General features: G+C 34.9%; 1 protein-coding gene across 1 annotated transcript; it reads right to left on the reverse strand.

The window, feature by feature from the left end:
• Positions 1–19,904: 19,904 nt before the first annotated feature.
• Positions 19,905–21,067, reverse strand: LOC143380402 (nucleophosmin-like). Its single transcript, XM_076833425.2, is given in 2 exon segments — positions 19,905–20,840; positions 20,843–21,067. Coding segments are annotated over 2 exon segments (846 nt in total). The 5' UTR covers positions 21,057–21,067; the 3' UTR covers positions 19,905–20,208.
• Positions 21,068–21,427: the final 360 nt, after the last annotated feature.

Raw genomic sequence — 21,427 nt, forward strand, 5'->3', positions numbered from 1 at the left:
TAAATTTTCTTTATTCAAATTTATCTTAATATACAATTTGTTCATACCTCATCTCTAGAGGGGGCTTTGAGGTTGCTCTTTCCCTACCGGGTGTTTGCAGGAAAAAAAAAAAAAAAAAGCAGGTACACTTCAAAGTTGGCAAAGATATGTTTTCTTCTCTCCAATCTTTAACATTCTTGCTCCAGTGAAAACAACCGCATCTTTGCAGATGTACCAAAGGAGATATCTCATTCATTGACTTTCCTCTTTATGAAGCCACATATCTGTGCCAATTCTTTTTCGATATGTTAGTACCATTTCCTCTTTCTTTAAGTAAAACTTGAGGTGTCAATTACACATTGGGAATTTATTTGATATCAGTGAGAGAAATATTTCTATCTGAAAGATATTATCTTTGAAATTGAGTCAGGCTTCATGCTGAGAAAAGGATCAAGGAGATATAACAACTGCTGAAGAAGTCAAACTCATTGTGTAAAATAGTATCAAACACAGAAGCAGCAAACAGTCAAGGTGAGTGACTGGTAGAAGCATTTTCCTTTGACAATTTTGAATAGCTGTATCTTTATTTCCGTGCTAAAGTGCTATATGCATTTGCTTTCTAATAATTTCTTCTTATATCAGTGCTTAAATAATTTCTTCCTAAAGGATAAAAGATAAGCACTAAAAATTGTATTTTTAGCATTAAAGTTGAAATACTTTATCATGAAATTTGAATCACATATGACTCAAAGGAATTTAGAATATTTTCTGTGGTCTTTGGGTTACCAAATTCTTCGAACTTTTTAATCTATAAACATAAAATTATGAATATAATAAATAAATTTCATATTAAAATCTATTAGGACCTATGTAAATTGAAAACTTTGAAAATTGTAGGTTTGGGGGATAGAACATGTTTCCATCCATGTTATGAATCATATCCTTTACTATTTAAGAAAACAGATAGCAACAAGGTTTTTAAATGATAATATAGTCTAAATTGCAGGGTAGTTCTGTAACCCCACATTTCACACCCACTTTTTAAGATGGTACCTGGTTTTGAACATGGGACCCTGATACTGCTGGCCCATAAACGATTTGTCTTCTTAAATAAGCCAAAGAAGAAATATTGCATGATGATGATGATGATGATAAACCAAAGTAAACCCAATGTGTATCCAAAACACATATGCAGTGAAAGGAAAATATTTTTATCTTTTGTTAAATTGAGAATCCACAGATGTAAGAGAAACTTTTACATTTCATGGTTAAGTTCAATTGCATTCTTGTGGGTTTTGGTGCTCTCATTAAGCTCATCATTGAAAACATACAACTATTTCTCCTCTTCTTTTATCCTCTTTCACTACATAGATTTCAGGCTCTAATTATGTTTTGCTCTCCTGACCTCATCATGCAAACAGGGATGGTATAGCTAGACAAAAATACTTTCTATAGAGACAATAATAAGTTTTAAAGACTACACTGGTATTATTTCTCTTGCCTAATGTGAAAAATACATTTTTTAAAATGCTGCAGGATTAATGAGTTTTTCTTAACTTATTTTTATTGTGTGCCTCTCGTATTTTAATATTTTTAATGTACTTCATTCAGTTACTCAGGGAATAATTGTCTAGGTTGTCCTTTTGTTCATGGCTTCCCAACATAATTTACATTTAAAGTATGTTACTTGTACTATTTGTAAAAACTCATAACTTGCTTGCCAATCACAATATCTACAAAATACATATTTAAATTATATACATTAATTTTGTGTGTGTGTGTGTGTGTGTGTGTGTGTGTAAATACACTGCCATCAAAAAAATAAATCTAGTTATATCTCCAACTTGATCTGCTGAGACACTGAGTTTAAGGGAAAATCTGGATACCTTCATAATTTGTAATAAACTAATATTTCTCAGGATAATTCAAAATTGTAGGTGATTCAAAAAGTTTTACTTCCTGTTCTAGCAAATATCCTTCTAAAATATACCTTAAAATCGTGTTTCCTGCTCTGAGTCTTTTCATCTCTCTACTTACTCTTCATTTGAGATACTAAAAAGCAGTAACAGAGACTACAGTATGGTTTGAGAGGAGTGCCTGCCCAGCAATCATCAGCTGGGGAAAGTCTTCCAGATTTTATCACATCTTAGAACAACACAGATAATTCAGAAAGAAGAGTAAGAAACACTTTTTGTCCCTATGAGATATCACGTGGAATCCAGTTTCTCAGGGTTAGCTCTATCAGTGTAAAGGGAAGGCAGAAGGAAGAATCTAGATGACCCCATCCTCAAGGAGTCCCCATTACACCTACCTGCCAGTCTTTCTTCTCCCGACACTCTCTGTCCAGTAAGTGATTTCTCTACTGTTCTTTCTTTTTATTGCTTTTATGATTTTGGTAAAAGACAATAGGATTGAATGGATATATTCCAGTTTTTCTATTTAAACTTGAGAAAACTACTTATTCTAAAACTTGGAAATTTTTGTATCTGAAAAATGAAGAACTTAATATTCATTCATCTTTACAGTTGTTATAAACAGCAAATAAGTTGATTCATATTAGTTTGATACATGGCATGCACTTAATGCTTATCAGCCTTATCAGTTATTAATTTCTAAAACGTTAATCTCTTTGAACCTCTTGATCTTTATTACCAGTAATATCAGGAGTATAATGCCAATTTTATATATTGTTTTGTAAATCGAATGAGCTAGTATATGATTTGACCCTTTGCATAGTGCCTGGCATGTAGTAAGAGCTCAAAAAAAGAAAAGTTACTTGTCCTCTTTGGAGCAATGGTAAAGCTCAAAAAGATACACACTGTGTACCACTTTGCTGGATAGCTCAGCTACTTATTCTCAAAAATCAATTCTGTAATCTAGGTTAGTTGTTAGCAGTTGTCTTTAGAAAAAAATGGTAGAACTAAAGAATTAGTAGCATTTTGGTCTGTTTTCTGACTTCTGCCTCTATTCTTTCTGGAATAGTTTCTTACTCAGGCCTCAGTCTTAGTCATGATCATCCCTAAGCACCAAGAATTTCTCCATTTAGAAAGCAAATATCCTTAAAATATGAGGGGGAAAATTAAAACTCAAGGGATGGTCATACCATAGGTTAAAGTATCATTTAAACTAGTTATTCATAGAACTAAAGCATAGGGTGATATTGATGAAGGAAAGGATGTCATAGAGCAACATGCATTGGGCCAAATAGACAGTATGATGGAGATGGACTGTGTGGTACCCAGGTCCAGTCATGGTTCTACCTGCCAGTCACTGACTTGGGGAGTTGCTCCATCCCCTCATAGAAGAGCTTCTGCAGGTTCTGTAATAGGTCTGTTAAATTTTCTTCTCATGGTTTTCTAGATTAAATGTGGGCTAGATAGTAATTAAAGTACAATGAAATTATTAACTTCTATAAATTTTCTGTAAAGAAGGGGACATTGCATAGGAAAGCAATAAGGCCTAATGAGCTACAGGTCACACTTTCGAAAGTTCATTTCTTCCCTTTTATATTTTCCTCCTGTTATTCTGAGAGAAGCATGGCCTTTGCCTCTCTCCCTGCAGACCCTATATTTCAATCCCACCTGAAATGGATTTTCAGATTATCCCAAAGTATTTCAATGGAAAAAATTAAGCAGGGCTAATTCAAAAAAACATGAAGAAAAAGGAACTAATGTTTTAACCTGAGAATTTTCAAAATGCAAACTGGACCATTAGAGAATTGTTTAATAAGTTCTAATTATAAATACATTTGTGTGGCATGATCTAATTTATTGGAAAACTAATTTTATTCAATTTTTTAATGTGAAAGCAAAACCTACAATTGTTGCCATAATACAATAAATATAATTTTCCAAGCCAGAAACCATAGCAACAGTTTTTAATAATAGAATATGATTGGCTGCATATGAAAAAATAAAGCCACATTTTAAATAATTAAACTGTTTCTCAATATAAAATAATAATATCTCAAGCATTTTCATGTTTTTATGTGTACAATGTGATATGCTATTTCAGTCTGTAGGGAAACCTATAATTACCAGACCATCTTTTCACGGACTACATTCTTTTTGTCACTAATCCATGAATTAAAATGATAATTCAAAGAAAATAACCTGTCTGGAAAAGAGAAACCTGAGAATTAGATCTTTTAGAATGAATTCCTTTTATATCAGTCCATCTAATTGAATACACTTTCTTTATGATTTTGGGGGAGGAATTTTACATTCTTTAAAAAAGGGGGTCACTTCAGGAATACTGGTTTCAATCAGACGTCTATCAATTTGACCTGATGTATCTGCATTCACATATTCCAGGAGTTTAAACAAATAGGCAGAAGCTTGCCTTTGACACAATGTGTGTCTATGCAACAAAAATCTGCTGAGAAGAGAACATTTTAATTCAAGCATCCAGATGTCTAGCTTCCCAATGGGCATTTGGCATCACTGCAACAAAACATCTGCATGGCTAAAATTGTTCTCTTCTTTACTGCATTGTTTGGCAGGACCTTCCAAAAGCTTGGTGGAATCACTTTACCAAGTTCCAAGACAGAATTCAAACCATATTGCCTATATGCTTTTCAAATGTCTTGTGGAATAATGTTGCAGGAATATATAAATAGATAAATGACTGGATAACAATAAACAAATGAATAATTCATACACACGAAAGGTTCAGGCAGCAATATGTACACATATGGTCCTGCTAAGTGAAAAAGATATTGTTGTACCCAAATATAGTCTCAGTATCAGAACTAGTGAATGTTTTATTTCTCAGAAGGTCAACAGGATATTACTTAGGTTGCCAAATTCTAATAGCTGTATCCCAGTCATTAGTGGCAAAGTCAGAAATGGCAATAAATGATCTTGACCCTAACAGTCTCAATCCTACTTTGAATGAGTTAATCAGAAGGCATACACCTCTCTGCAATGTCTCAAATGTGACATACTTAAGTTGATGTTCAGAATAATTTTTCTTAAATTCTTGTGTACTGTAAATAAATATTTATGGGGAGTATCAGGGTATATTCACGTATTTCTCAACATGTTGTGATCCTTTTTGTATCTCAGCATAGTTTCTGTTTTATTGAAGAGCATTTAATTTTCCTAAGGGTACAGACCTGACCAGTAAAACCAATCTTTTTGCAAGATTACTAGAACTTTGTTTTTCAAATGCTTACTTTTTTGAAGGTTTTTTTTTTTTTTTGATAATCCTGATTGTCCCAAAGTTCTCTCCCATATTCTTCTTTTTTTAATTCTAGACACAGCCATACCAGACCCATTTCCAAATAATTACATTTTGCACATCCTTAATATGGTTTATTTAGCATCTACAATCAATACAACTTAGCTACAGAGAGTGAAAGGCAGCATGCATTATAAAAGTGAGAGAAGCCATCTGAATAGTACCATGAGATGCCCACAAAGAAGCAAGATTGTTACCAAATCTGCATTTGCTATCAGTACCTGACACACAACCACTTGAACCAAATCAAAACTGGTGCGTGCATTTCTGATAAGACTGGATAAGTGAGAGAATACTGATTTAGTAATTCAACCGCTCTATTCCTTCTGGTGTTGATTATAAAAATGTAAAAGAATGCAGCTAATCCATCCCTTCTGTCACACATTCACTTTGAGTTTAACCCAGAAAATCCCAAAGTTCCTCCTGTGAAACTCAGACTTTAAATATTTCAATACTTCAAGGTAAAAAGCCTTCATTTAGAGTGAATTTCAAATCAGACCTTTCACAATTATTTTTATTGAAATGTTACATAGAATTTATGCTTTACAATTTTATTTTTGACAAATTCCTTACGTGTTTAAAAGGTGATTATAATCATAATATTTCAGAGGTCATTCTGCATATAATTACAGAGCTGAAAAAATCCTTTAAGATATATCTAAAATATTTTTAATTCATTTTAACACATGCATGAAGGATAAATATCATGGGCATATGTTTTAAATATACTGTTAAACTCTAATAACAAAAGTATAAAAACATCAACTGAAAAATATATTATTTGAAAAAATATATATGTATTATTTGCTTTTAAAGAACACTAGGAAAATATTTTGCAATTTTTGAAGGAAATTAAAATATTCAACCGTATATTTATATAATTTGTTTTAAAAACATAAGTTCATTTTTCATTAGAAAAGTGAATTTCTGTTGTGAAATATGCATTTTTAAATAAACTATGAGAACATAAATAGTTACCTCATTTTTTCCCAAATGTGTAAATTCTGTTACCAACATGCATACTAATATACATTTTGACATAATTTATTAAATATTCCTTAAGTATTGTTTCCTTTTAATAATGAATATCCACTGGGGAAAAAAACTGAATTTATTTATTTTTTCTTCTTTCCTATCTACAATCAGTTTTAAGTGAGAAATCATTCTTGGAATCCATACTTTAAAGCAGCAAAGAAGGAAAAAGTTATAAAATACTTTGGGGGTTAAAATCTGTATCCCAATCAGTAAATTTTATGACCTAAAGTGAGTCCCCTGTGGTATCATTTATTATAGCTAAAATGATTGGAACTGGGGGCCCATGACACTATTACCTGTTTCTGCAGATTTATTGAAAATTAGCAATTCCATTTATATCTATGAGATTTCAGGGATTACACTGTTATAGACTAGAAAATTGATAGATTTACGAGTCTAGTGAATCTAGCTGTACTGACTAATACAGCAACAGAGAAAATTTAGAGGTTTGTACTCCTAAAGGAGTTAACCTTTGGATAAAGAAACATTTTTCAAGTAGAATGTGAAAAATTATTGAATCTATAAATTGTCACTCCAGCAAAGTTAAAAAAAAAAAAAAAAGGAAAAAGAGGTGAGGGGACCAATGGCACAAATCTAACGTGTGTAAGAAGGAATAAAAGCAAAAGTACCAAAAACAATTTGTACTGTCACTTGGTTTGCTTATAAAATTGCTCAAGGTTATTTATTACTCAAGTACAGTTGCTGTTGGCTATAGGCTTTCTTTTTAGCTGCCTTGCCTCAGATAGTCTAAAATGGCTTATGAACATTTGCACATCTTGAATCATGGATCACATATCACATATCCCTCCTAACTCTGGCACAAAGTAGACATACACTAAATATTTATTGTTCCTTGTTTTAATAAATCAAATAAACCTCTATACACTGCCTCTGATGTATGCTAATGCCAGAGATATCAGCTTAGTTCTCAAATAATTGTATAGAGATGGTTTGTTTCCTAGGAAACTTGAAAATATCGTAGAATTTTGGCTCTGTGGTCTATGTCTTTCTGACTTTACCAGACACAAAGTTTTATTAACTTACAGTATAATGATACATACTAGTGAAATTTTCTTATTACTTTGTTCTTTGTTTTACTATTATTTAATTAAACTACAAAATATACATATATCTATGGCAGAGCTGCTGTTTAACATATAGCAAGATGCACTGATTTTTGGAAGCCAGCATCTATCTGGATAGGTCTGGGTCCATGCTAAAATCAGTGGTTAAGTGTTTTGAATACTCATTCGTGTTTTAAAGTGCATTACAAAAATACCAAAGGAATAAAATGTTGATTCTTTACCTTGCAAAACATTAAAATTTTTTGAAAAGAAAAAAAAATCCCTCTCCTCCCCATACATACACTTGATAAGAATAATAGAATTCAGGACATCACCTGACCTGGAGATGGAACAGATATCCTGGAAGTAAAGGTTTTGGTGTTAAACGAAGGTTAAGTTTGGTGAGGGGAATGTTTCCTATAAGGAGTAGGAAATGTATAGAGGCTATGATAAACAAATGCTATTATTTTCTTTTGGCTGTAATTGGTAAACTGGCAGTAGTTAATATGGAATAATCAAGAAAAAGTGATAGTGTTATCTTTCAGTGGTTAATAACTCCTCTGGTTGTCAACCTGATAGCTGAAATAGCTGTAGGAAAATTTGAACTAATCTTTTTAACCATTCCTGATCACTGTTATGAAACAATGTTGCAAATTAGAATTGAAACAAGATACACCAAACCACTCAGACCCCTTCTTTTCAGTATAAAGTTAATTCTATGTATAAAGTTAAACTGGAGTTTTCAGACTTGGTTTATGTAACATTTCTCTCCCTTATGCATTTTTTTTTAATTATTATGGAAAGCTGTCAAGAGACAGTATGTAGGAAAAAAGTACGAATGAACTCTATAGCTCCATAAATACCTTTTTGAAGCAAAGTCCACATAATTTCTTTTTTTTCATTAAAATTCATAACATGAAAGCCAATTTTTGTTTTCTTAGCAACAGAAGAAAATTGTTTGTTAAGGTCTTTACATGCCAGCATATTGCCTTTTCCTTGGTCTAATACTAAGTGACAGCCCCATATTGAGCAATTTTAAACCAGGTCTTAGATTTATAGCAGACATGTCGAAATTTGTGATAAATGAAATAGATGTTTAATGACACCTAATGTGTAGTGATACAGCGTAATATAGGCAGTTTGGCTTAGAAAAGACTTGCAAACATTATGCCACCAGATCAGAGCAGCTGAAAGCTTAGCATAATTCCATAAGATATTCTGCTACAGAGAGATTTCATAACAGAAAGATCAAGAAAATAATACATTTACTTGAGAATGTGAAAATTACCTTGGAACTTACTTTGCTATTTGCATTCCATCTTGGAACATGCCAAGATATTTTGAGCTTAAGTTTTTCATTCTTTATGTTTATTGAAGGTTCTTATGTTTCATAAGAATAAATACATACTTATTTCTAAGTAAGCATACCTCTGAATTTAAAAGAACATTCAAAATTACTCTAAATAAACATCAGATTACTAGCCCATCTATTTATGCTCTAACATAATGTATATCAACCTATGTCAAAATGTTCTTTATCTTATATAGTTAATAGAACTAACCCTTTACTTGAAAATAGATGTAAGTATATATATTTGGAGAGTAAGTATATATATTTGGACAATAAATAAAACATATAAATCATTAATGATTGTATTAATCACCAATTGCCAACCTATCTTGAAATGTTTCCTTACCATCCTTTACTTGTGAACATAAAACTTAGCTTTTTCTGACAAATGGAATTTTACAATATTTTGGAGACTCTAACATGGATTTGCAGCAACCACTATACCCTTACTCAAAGAACAGTCTTATTTAAATGGACACCATCCTTCTAGAGGGAGCAAATACAAAGAAAATAGAGGGAGAGAAAGACAACATTAGCCCAGCAGGAGAGGTCAGCTACAAATGCTCTAACCAATAAGAACACGAGATGTCTTAGAGGAGGAGGAATAAACAGCTAGAGTTAAATATAGAGAAATAGCTCTGTTGGTGTTACTAAATAGGGGTTGAACAACCAGTAATTCAAAGGAGAAAAATGTTCTGATCAGAAAAGTTTTCAGGAACAGACTCTATTTATGAGATTCCTTATTATAGTCAATTAGGATATAAAACAAACAAACATAACCTGAGTACAGCTTGACTAAGCCTGCATGGGACTAATGGAAGTCCCTGCATGGGACTCATTTCTTTTCCTATCTTTTAAGTGAAGGGTCAGGGGCAAAAAAGAAAAAAGAGGTGACAGTGAATTCAGGAGGTGGCAGAAATTCATTCTTACAATTTGTAAGCCCTCTCTCTCTCTAATTTTCCCTTCCCAGAACAGACTCCACCCCTGTCCACCTAATTCTCTAACCTCAAGTATCAGAAACAGATATTTGCTGTGCATGTGTTTCTAGTGGAAATCATTGAGGGCACTGAGTTCAGGTGATTCATGGCAAAAGGGGAATACTATTAAACAAGATGAAGTAAGATACAGAGTCTCACAGAAAGTACGCAGTAGAATTTTCAAGTTCCTCAGAGCCATGGATGCAAAGTTAAGGTCAAGCCCAGGTGGATCACTGAGGAACAGGATAACACTATCTGAATAGAGTTTATATATTTATATTAATCCATCCCCCTATGCTTCTCATAAATTATTTCCACATCATGATCACTTTTTGCAAACATGTTTTAGTTGGCAGCATATCATTGTGCTAAAGTATTATAGCTTTTATATCCAACTTTTGGTATGTGTTTCTAGATTTTGGTTTGTTTTATCTTTGCTATTTTAAACAAAAGTTATAACAGTATTTGTATGTAAATTAGGCAAGCAAGTCTAATTACCTCATCAGGTTGAAAAATAAAATGCTTGCAAGTTATGACATATGTTGTGAATCTATGTAAAATAGAATAGAAAATAGCATTTGTATTAAGTTTCACTGTCACCTGCAGAGTACAAATCTGTTTAATTATACTATTGCCAGCATTGAGTATTTTATTTTTGCATTATTTTACTCTTTTAACATTTTAACTATTGAGTATAAGGATATAGTCAGCTGTTCCAGTTTGACTTCAGAGTTAAGAGTCATTAAAAAAAATCAGCAGAAGAGGGTAAAACTGAAAATTTGAACCAGGATTTAGGCATTAATTAGGTTTAAGGCATATTCCTTACTTTTGTTTCATATAAGTGAGTGTTTTCACATCTTTCTAAGGGGAAATAAAGGCTGTAAAAGGAGACTGAGAGAGGAAAAATGGTTGGCTAGTGAGATGTAGTATATATCATAGCCAAGCGGCACTACATGGATTAAGTTGCTATGGTCTGAATGTTCTCCCCCTGCAAAACAAATTCATATCTTAACACTTAATTACCAATGCAGCTGGAGATGAGGTATCTAGGAGGGGAACAGTTAGTGAGGATGGAGTTCTCAGGAAACGGCATTAGTACTCCTATAATTGAGGAACAAAAGAGGTGATCTGTCTCTTCCACTAGGGACCCTACTAGCAATTACTGAAGCAGATAGAGAAGCCTCACTCTTAGGTAGGTAGTCAGATGTGAATGGGTGAGCAGGTAAAAGACAATGAAGGGTGACTTATCTGAATGACAAGCCCGTGGAGCATGCAGGCTTGGTAAGTTAAAACTTCCCCAGCCATAATCACCTCTCTTTTCATAGACCCAGTCACACCCTACCAGGTCTTCTGGACCTTTCCTCATCACCAAATCTATTAAAACCTCCATTCATCCTGACTATTAAAGCATTAAGACCCTTCAAAGAAACCTTGCTGAGGGCATTTAGAAGACTAGAAGACAATTAAGGGGGCAGGAAATTGAGGCAAAACCAGAGAAACTCAATTTCATTAAAATCTCCAATTCTGTGAGGACCATTCCACATCTTGAAGGCCATCATATACTTACTATGTGGTCAGGTAAAAGTCAAAATGTGGACCTGGGTGGGACTGTCTGAAAACTTCCCTGGGGCACCCAATAAAACTAGAGGGCAGGAGAGGTGCATTGTCTTTCTTTTCTCTCAGAGGACCCACTCTTTCCTTTCTATCCCTTCTTAAAAAACCCTTTTTTCCTTCTCTATCTCTTCTAAAAATTTATGCCTGTTACTTTGAGTGATCTGACTGAAATCTTTCTGGCATGATTGCAAGAATCAGAATTGAAGAGGGGTCTCTACCCCATAACACTCACCAGACACCAGACTCTGTTGGTCCCTTGATCGTGGACTTTCTACATCCAGAACCCTGAGCAATATATTCATGCTGTTTGTAGGCCACCCAGTTGAAGTTATCTGGTACAGCAGCCCTAATGGACATCAGCTGAGATTTTAACACACCCAAGAGCTGACCAAACTAGTTTGACTCAAATCAGACCAAAAAGGAAATGGCCCCTCAAGTCAGGGCAGGCTGGGAAAGAAAACTATGTTACTTTCCCTAAAGTAGTGGTATAGGACCCAAAAATGTCCCACAGGGGCCAGTGAAGAGCCATAAGAAGTATCGATCAGTGTGACCATACAGACTTCAACCGACCAATATCAGGAAAACTAGAAAACAGGGTTCATGGAGACTTTCTCTGCCTTTGTAATTTTTTCCTAAGCCGCTTGTTCCAAGTGAGGTAGAAATCAGCTGGAAAGTGAGCCTCCCTCCAAGGTTAACTCAGTTAGGATGCAGCCTTATCCACATGGCAAGAAAGCTCCAGGTGACTGTCACATAAGCTGTATATAAGACTGTTACATAGAAATAATGAAAGTCAAAATGTTTCTAAGAGTGAGAAATTCTATTATTTAATTGTAAAGAACCTGGAACTTAATCCCCCAACCCCTTTGCTGATAAAGCACTGAGCAAAGAGAAATAGTCTCACTTTGAATACACTATTGGTAGGACACCAGGCAGTTTAGGATATAAGGAAATGGAGATAAAGAGAGACAAAGGAAAACAGAAGAAAAATATTAGTTTTCTGTAGGCTGAGATCATATAAGTTACTGGCCCTTTTTAGTGGTAGAGTTGCCTGAACATTAGCAGTTTACCTCCCTCATCCCAAGACTCCAAAAGAAAGCAGTGAAATCAAGAAGCAGAGATATATCTTATGAAGAAGAATTCTGCTCATATCAGATCAATTTCTCCATTGTGGCTTTTTGTAAGCATTATGGAATGGAGTTAGAACTTCAGTCCATGCATATTAGAACACCTCTCTCATTTTATGGCTTAGCATTAGGGATCTGCTAAAGAAAAAATAAACTCTATCTCTCAGCCTAGATGTCTTTATTGATGCATATTAACTATGAAGAATGGTGAGTTTCATTGTGGCAAATTGGTACCTGTGTAACACAAATTGATCGATTTCATTACCCATAACTCACTTCTGTTTCCTCCTTCCCCAGATCTCCTCCTTCTGCCCTTTTGGTTTCCTTTCTACTTTCATGGCATCCCCCCTTTTTTAACAACTTCTTTTCCTACTTATGAAAGAAAATGGAAGGATGGTACTTTTCTTTCTGTTAGCCTGGAAACCTTGCTGGGAGAAGTATATGAATCACATATTGACTGCAAGGAAATGGAGAGATTCTCTGAGTATTTTATTTTTCGTCACTCATGTCTATTTTGCACCATGCTGCCTATTTCTATAACTAACTACAAATGACTTTTACATCCTAAGAAAAAGAAAGATAAAGAGATTTCTTTTTTGTTCCATAGGCACTAAGGATTTCATGTTCAGTCAAAGCTATAAATGGGCAATAATGCACATCTAAGAGATTTGGTTATTTCTAATGGGTTAAACTTGTGTTCCATAAACAGAAGTTTGACAACCTAGATGCCTTTCAATGGATGAATGAATAAAGAAACTGTGATATATATACACACCATGGAATTACTCAGCATTAAAAGAGAATAAAATTATGTTATTTGCAGGTAATTGGATGGAGTTGGAGTTGGCTAAGCGAAGTAAGCCAGTCCCAGAAAACCAAAGGTTAAATGTTCTCTCTGATAAGTGGAGCTGATCCATAATGGGGGGGACATGGGAAAAATGGAGGGACTTTGATGGGGCAAAGGGGAGGGAAAGGTAGGGAGGAGGAATGGGGGTAGGAAAGATGGTGGAATGAGATGGACAACATTACCCTTGGTACATGTATGTCTGCACATATGGTGCAATGCTACATCATGTTCAACCAGAGAAATGAAAAGTTGTACTGCAATTGTGTACAATGAATCAAAATGCATTCTGCTGTCATGTATACCTAATTAAAATAACTTAATTAATTAAAACAAAGACTTAGAAAAAGAAAAAGAAAAAAATAGAAGTTTGCCAGTATGAACTCTTTCTCAACACAAGGTAGAATCAGTCTCTCTCTTCCTCTCTCTTTCTCTCCCCCAAACACACATACATACAGGCTCACTAACTGCTAACAGGTAACACACCCACATACTTCCTAATGACTTGATTAAATATACTTGGTAACTTGAAAACAAATACCTCACCAAAAGACATTTTTAACCATACATATACCCTTACATAGGCAATTCATAGCTGGGAGGTAGAGGGTTTTTAAATTTTTTTGTTTTTTTTTAAACCATGTTCTAGGGAAACTGAAACACCCACACTCCAAAGTAACTAATATAATGAGAACATTATAAATTTGCTGGGTAAAAGGATAACCTACCCTAAGACAAAGTTGAAATACCTGCTTTTCCTTCATTTTGATTCATCATTTATTCCATTTCTTTATTTCTCTCCTGCCCCTCCACTCCAATAGCTTTTTATTTTTCATAACAGCTTAAGCCTCAGGAGTTGGAAACATTTCAAACCTATTTATTCTTTAGAATTATAAAGTCAACACTTGCTGGGGAAAAAAAACTTCTTTGGGAAAATTAATGTCCCTTATTCATTCACGTTGTTTGGGGATTTTCTTTCCCAGTGATACACATAACTCCAAAGACCAGTGTATGACACAGTACTCCTCCTTGCTCAGCATATGTGAAGACATATTTTTGGTCCATGCTCTGGATACTCTTTTAGATCCTGGTATATAATTATTGACTCCACAAAGCTTATATTCCAATATTTAAAAGTGAAAATTATGAATAGAAAAAAGCTGAGTAAGGACCAGAAAATGAGGAGAGAGATCACTTCAATGAAGTGATCAAGGGTGTAAAAGAGTGAAATTAGGTTAAAGAGTTAACAAGGTCTAGCAATATGCTGGAGCTAGTCAAAGTGTTCCATGATCCTACTATTCAGTTTCCAGGAATTTTTTGAGCCTTTCAAATGATCCAGAGGGGGAGAATTTGCAGCATGGAAATTCCTAAGCCTACAAATTATACTCTTTCTCCTGGGAAAGAAGGTTAGTAAAAAAAAATACACTACTACAGAATGCACTGGGGTTTCATAGGCACCACGACATGGTCAGATTATACACCTCATGGAACTCTACTGGGGAGTTGTGTACATGACAATAAAATCTCTTAGGCAATTACCCTACATACTGTGGGGTCAAAGGGCTAGTATGGAAGTATTAAAACCCATTAGAAGCCAGGCACAGTGGTGTACACCTACAATCCCAGTGGCTCAGGAGGCTGAGGCAGGAGGATCTCGAGTTCAAAGCCAGCCTCAGCAACAACGAGGTGCCAAGAAACTCAGTGAGACCCTGTTTCTAAATAAAATACAAAATAAGGCTGGGGATGTGGCTCAGTGGTTGAGTGCCCCTGAGTTCAATCCCTGGTAAAAAAAAAAAAAAAGAAAAACACCATTAGAAAGATTTTTGTAGTTGTTACTGAAAATTCCCTAGTTGAAGGCAGCCAGAATCTCTACCTTCTGCTTGTTGATTATTAATAAATGAAGCATGTTTATGAGATTATAAAACTTCAGGTACAGTTACCTGAAACAAGATTTGTGATAACAATGGCATGGTCCAGAAAACCTACAACCAATGATGACTGAGAGATGCTCACATTTCTTTTCAAGGTACAGTCCATTTGTTAACTGTTAGTGTAAATCAGACCACTACTAAGATTTGGGCTACAAAATAATTGTTTTAAAAGTTCATTTACTTGGACTGGGGTTCTGGCTCAGTGATAGAGCAGTTGCCTAGCATGTGTGAGGCACTGGGTTTGATTCTCAGCACTGCATATACATATAAATAAATAAAGTCTATTGACAACTAAAAAAAAAAAGTACATTTACTCTTGGTGAAATGGCAGAGTGTTACATTGTTTTATTTTGTCCCAAAATTTCAGAAACACGCTTTACTAAGATGAAGACTAGAGAGAAAGGGAAACAGAGTGAGACTAATTTCTAAAGTTCTCTCCAAGGTTCTTATGTCCTGAACTGCTCTTTCAGGTAAAGTAAGAAATATGGAGAAAAGGAAAAATTAATAGAAAATAACTGGCCCAAATAGTTCCAAAGCATCTGGGACTTATAGCCATGCCATTCAAAGAACCATAGAAACACTTCCTCTCAACACAACCAGCTGGAGCATCATTGATGTTCGATGAAAAGATTGCCTGTTCCATGCAATGGTCTTTTAATAAGATGCTGTTTACATCTCCTAGGTAAATACACGAAACTTACTTATGATGATGGAAACAGAATATGGAGTGATCTGTGCTTATTTTTGCTTTGTTTTTCTATTAAAACAGAGAAGTTAGGGTACAATTTTTTTAATGAGTCTTTGAGTTAAATATGACATGGATAAGAGCTTGATTAATTATTCACCCATTATAGCCAACTTTAATTTTTTTTAAAAAAAAGCATATTAACAGCACTCAGGGAGCCTCACTTTAGACTGTCTTACAGTCTTTGCCTCCTTCAAAAGTTGTCATTTTCCTGATTTACAACACTCAATACCAGGAGACTATGTAGTAATGCATCTATTATGGTTTGGATTCGAGGTATTCTCCAAAAGCTCCTGTGTTAATGCAGGAATATTCAGAGGTAAAATGGTTAGGTTATGAGAGTGATACTCTAACCAGTCCATCCTAGTTTAAGAGGACTGACTAGGTGGTAACTGTAGGCAGATGGGGCATGGCTGGAGGAGGTGGTTCACTGAGGGCATGCTCTGGAAGGGCTGTTCTTCTCTGAGACACTGACCACCTCTGCTCTCCTTGCTTCCTGGCCACCACAAGGCAAGCTGCTTTCCTTCATCCTGCTCTTCCCCCATGATGTCTTGTCTCACAGTGGGGCCAAAGCAATGGACTCTGCATATACAGACTGAGGCCTCTGAAACCATGAGCCTCAAATAAACTTTTCCTCCTCTAAGTTGATTTTATCAGGTATTTTGGTCACAGTAATGCAAAGCTAACTAAAACAGCATCCTTAATTATTATTGCTTTATAATGATCTATTGTAAGACTGCCATAATGTCTCTGATCCATTATATTGTTGTTGGAAATTTACAACACTCTCCATATTTGCCAATTAAAGTACTGTTGTGAACATCGTTTTTAAATGTCTTTTGATAGCAACTATACATGATTTATTTGGATACATAAGTAGGAGTGATATTGATGTGTCAATGTCACCGAGCATCTACTGGTAAATAGACTTCAAAAGTGCTATGACCATTTACATTCCACCAACATGCAGAAAATTCCAGTTACTCCAACTCTTCACCATGCTTGGTATTGTCAGTTCTTCCATTTTTATATTATTTTGGGATTTATGTGATAGTGATTTCTTTGCAATTAAAATTTTCATTTCTATGATGATCATTGACAATAAGCAGTTATTTCTACACTTTGTATATATCTTCTTCCTTTCAAAGTTATTTGACTGTTTATGCTCACTTAGTTTTTATTAATTTCTCTCATAACATCTTATACATTTCTTTTTAGAAGTTTTAGGCATCCTTATCCTTAGCACAGGAGATTTTATGATACTTCAATAAAGTATGTCATTTTATTTTATCCTAATTGTTGCTGCTATATGAAAATAAAATTTATTTTTGTATATAGATATTTTATCTAATGAGCTTAACACTAATTCTAATAGTTCAACTTTAAAAGCTTTTTGCATATTTCCCATGAGCATCATCATATTATCTGCAGGTTAAGAGAGTTTTATTCTTCCTTTTCCAATCCTTATGACTTACTTTCATCTTCTTATCTTATTGCAATGTCTAGGACCTTCAGACAATAATAAATAGAAGTGGTGAACAAGGCATGCTTGCCTCATTTCTCATCTCCAGGGGAAAGTTTTCAACAGCTCATCAATGAGAAAAAAAAATTTTTTGGTTTGTATATTTCTTAATTTATTTTTATATGTATGCGTAAGACATTAAAGAAGTTAACTTATAGTTTTCTCAGAATTGTTCAATGAATGTATGATGAATTATATAAAAGTCTTATAGTATCTGTTGGGATAATATTGAGATATTTCTCTTTTTCTGATAAGGTAATGGTTATATGTATTGATTTTCAAATGTCAAACTAGTCTTCAATTCCTAGAATAATGAATGTTACTTTTCAATGCTATTTAATTTTTTCTTTTATCACTGGATTTTATTTAACTCAGGTTATGGTAGAAAGTCCATGATAGTTTTATAAAACATTGAAAGCATTTCCTCTTTATTTGGTTTTTGGAAGTATCTGTGCTAATATTGGAGTCATTTCTTCTTTAAGTGTTTGGAAGAATTCATTAGTGAAAACATTAGAATTATCCTTCTCAGAAGGATTTTAACACTGTAAATATTTTTATACATAGTACTATTCAAATTTTCTATTTCTTTTTTTTACCATACGATTTATTTTTATTTTTTTAGTCATACATGACAGCAGAATGTATTTTGACATATAATACATACATGGAATGTACATACATCAATCATAATGTCTATTCTATTCTGCTGCCCTTCCTATCCCCCCTACTCCTCCCCTCCTCTCCCATCCTTTCTCTCTATCCAATCTAATGTGACACACTTTTTTTCTTTTTCTCATCACAACAACATATATGTATTCTGTATAACAATGAGGTTCTCCTTCCATCTTCCGTGCAACTCCCCTTCTCCCTCTTTTTCCCTCCCACCTCTCTTCCCTATTTAGTGGTAGTCTTCTTCTCATGCTCTTCCTCCCTATCCCATTTTGAGTCACCCCCCCCCCATATCAGAGAAGACATTCGGCATTTGTTTTTTCAGGGATTGGCTAACTTCACTTAGCATAATCTGCTCTAATACCATCCATTTCCCTGAAAATGCCATGATCTTGGTATTTTTTAGTGCTGAGTATATTCCATTGTGTATAAGTGCCACATTTTTTAAATCCATTCATCTATTTAAGGGCATCTAGGTTGGTTCCACATTCTAGCTATTGTGAATTGTGCTGCTATAAACATTGATGTGGCTGTGTCCCTGTAGTATGCTCTTTTTAGGTCTTTTGGGTATAGTCCGAGAAGGGGAATAGCTGGGTTAAATGGTGGTTCCATTCCCAGCTTTCCAAGGAATCTCCATACTGCTTTCCAAATTGGCTGCACCAATTTGCAGTCCCACCAGCAATGTATTAGTATAATTTTCCGCCCCCCCCCCCCGCATCCTCGCCAGCACTTATTGTTGTTTGACTGCATAATGGCTGCCATTCTTATTGGAGTGAGATGGTATCTTAGAGTAGTTTTAATTTGAATTTCTCTGATTGCTAGAGATGGTGAGCATTTTTTCATGTATTTGTTGATTGACTGTATATCCTCTTCTGAGAAGTTTCTGTTCTAGTCCTTGGCCCATTTGTTGATTGGGTTATTTGCTTTTTTGTTGTTTAACTTTTTGAGTTCTTTGTATACTCTAGAGATTAGAGCTCTATCTGATGTTTGAGGGGTAAAAAATTGTTCCCAGGATGTAGGCTCCCTATTCACCTCACATATTATTTCTCTTGCTGAGAAAAAATTTTTTAGTTTGAATTCGTCCCATTTGTTGATTCTTGGTTTTAACTCTTGTGCTATAGGTGTCTTATTAAGGAATTTGGGGCCTGCCCCCACATGATGATGATTAGAGCCAACTTTAGCTTCTATTAGATGCAGAGTGTCTGGTCTGATTCCTAGCTCCTTGATCCATTTTAAGTTGACTTTTGTGCATGGTGAGAGAAAGGGATTCAATTTCATTTTGTTGCACATGGATTTCCAGTTCTCCCAGCACCATTTGTTGAAGATGCTATCCTTTCTCCATTGCATGTTTTTAGCACCTTTAAGGTAGTTGTAATTTTGTGGATTTGTCTCTGTGTCCTCTATTCTGTACCATTTGTCTACCAGCCTGTTTTTGTGCCAGTACCATGCTGTTTTTGTTACTATTGCTCTATAGTATAGTTTAAAATCTGGAATCACGATACCACCAATTTCACTCTTCCTGCTTAGAATTACTTTAGCTATTCTGGGTCTTTTATTTTTCCAGATGAATTTTATGATTGCTTTTTCTATTTCTGCAAGGAATGTCATTGGGATTTTGATGGGAATTGCGTTGAATCTGTAAAGTGCTTTTGGGAATATGGCCATCTTAATAATATTAATTCTACCAATCCATGAGCAAGGTAAATCCTTCCATCTTCTAAGGTCTTCTATTTCTTTCTTCAGGGTTTTGTAGTTTTCATTGTATAGATCTTTCACCTCTTTTTTTTTTTTACTTTATTAAAATACTGAGTTTTATTTCACATGTATATTTTTGTCTCCCCACCATTTCCATGTCTGACCACCACTACTACTATGTCTTATCATAACATTCCATACATACTTAGTTAGAAACCAAGCAAAGGGTGGAGTTCCATCTTTAAAAACTAAACAGGCATTTTGGACAACACATTCTTGGCAATAGAACCTTAACAACATTTATCAAACACGGTAGGGAAAGTTCTCACTTTGCATTATAAAAAGGACAGCCAGATAGCAACTGTTACAGAAATGAAATAAGATGGAAATTTGTAACAAGCTGTTTAAACTATTTTTTTAAAGAGACTTCCTCCACTGCCAGAGATCTTGAATAGCCTCATGGTCAGTCATCTGGAAGCAATTCTTCACATAATTGACAAACTTGGCTTCCACTTTGGGAAGAGAACCACCTTTTTCTATACTTGCTTGCATTTTTGCTTTAATGTCTTCTACAGAACGAGGTCCTTTTGGTGTTTTAGGAGTTTTTTCCTGTTTTGTGAAGGATTCTTGACCTTTTGATCTTGGTGTTGTTGGTTTTGAGTCTTTTCCATTCTGGTTCGATTTTTGTGCATTTTTGGCTGGAGTATCTCGTATAGATTTCTTCACTGGAGCTTTTTCTTCAGTTTCCTCCTCATCATCATCATCTTCTTCTTCATCATCATCATCTTCATCATCATCGACATCTTCATCAGCAGCAAGTTTTACTTTTTTCTGGGGAACTTTGCTACCACCTCCAGGGGCAGATCGCTTTCCAGATACACTTAAGAGTTTCACATCCTCCTCCTCTTCATCTTCTGACTCTGCATCTTCCTCCACAGCTACTAAGTGCTGGCCACTAATATGCACAGGCCCTGAACCGCACCTCAACCTTAAGACCACAGGTGGTGTGATTTCAAAGCCCCCAAGGGAAACCATTGGCTGTACTGACTAATTGGACTGCCTTCATAATTCATTGCCTCTGCTTCAACAATGTGCAATTCATCCTTTGCGCCAGCCCCTAAACTGACCGTTCTTAATGATAACTGGTGCTCATTTTCATCATTATCCACCTTAAAGTGATAATCTTTGTCAGCTTTTAGCTCACAACCGAAAAGGTAGTTCTGGGGCCTCAGGGGGCTCATGTCCATATCCATCGAATCTTCCATGGGGTGGTAGCACGCACGTAGGTGGGAGAGAAGGCGGACGGAAAATGGGTGGCTGCTGTAAAGAGACACGCAGGACGCAGGACTGAATCACGCCAGGGCTCTTTCACCTCTTTTGTTAGGTTAATTCCCCAGGTATTTTTTTTTTTTGAGGATATTGTGAATGAAATAGTTGTCCTCATTTCCATTTCAGAGAATTTGTCACTGATATTCAGGAATGCCTTTGATTTATTGGTATTGATTTTATATCCTGCCTCTTTGCTGAATTCATTTACTAGTTCTAGAAGTTTCTTGGTTGAACTCAAATTTTCTATTTCTTCTTTTGTCATTTTGGTTAATATATGAGTTCTATTTTTAATGTGCTGTCATACATT

The sequence above is a fragment of the Callospermophilus lateralis genome, chromosome 14 (genome assembly GCF_048772815.1).
Source record: "Callospermophilus lateralis isolate mCalLat2 chromosome 14, mCalLat2.hap1, whole genome shotgun sequence".
Taxonomy (NCBI): domain Eukaryota; kingdom Metazoa; phylum Chordata; class Mammalia; order Rodentia; family Sciuridae; genus Callospermophilus; species Callospermophilus lateralis.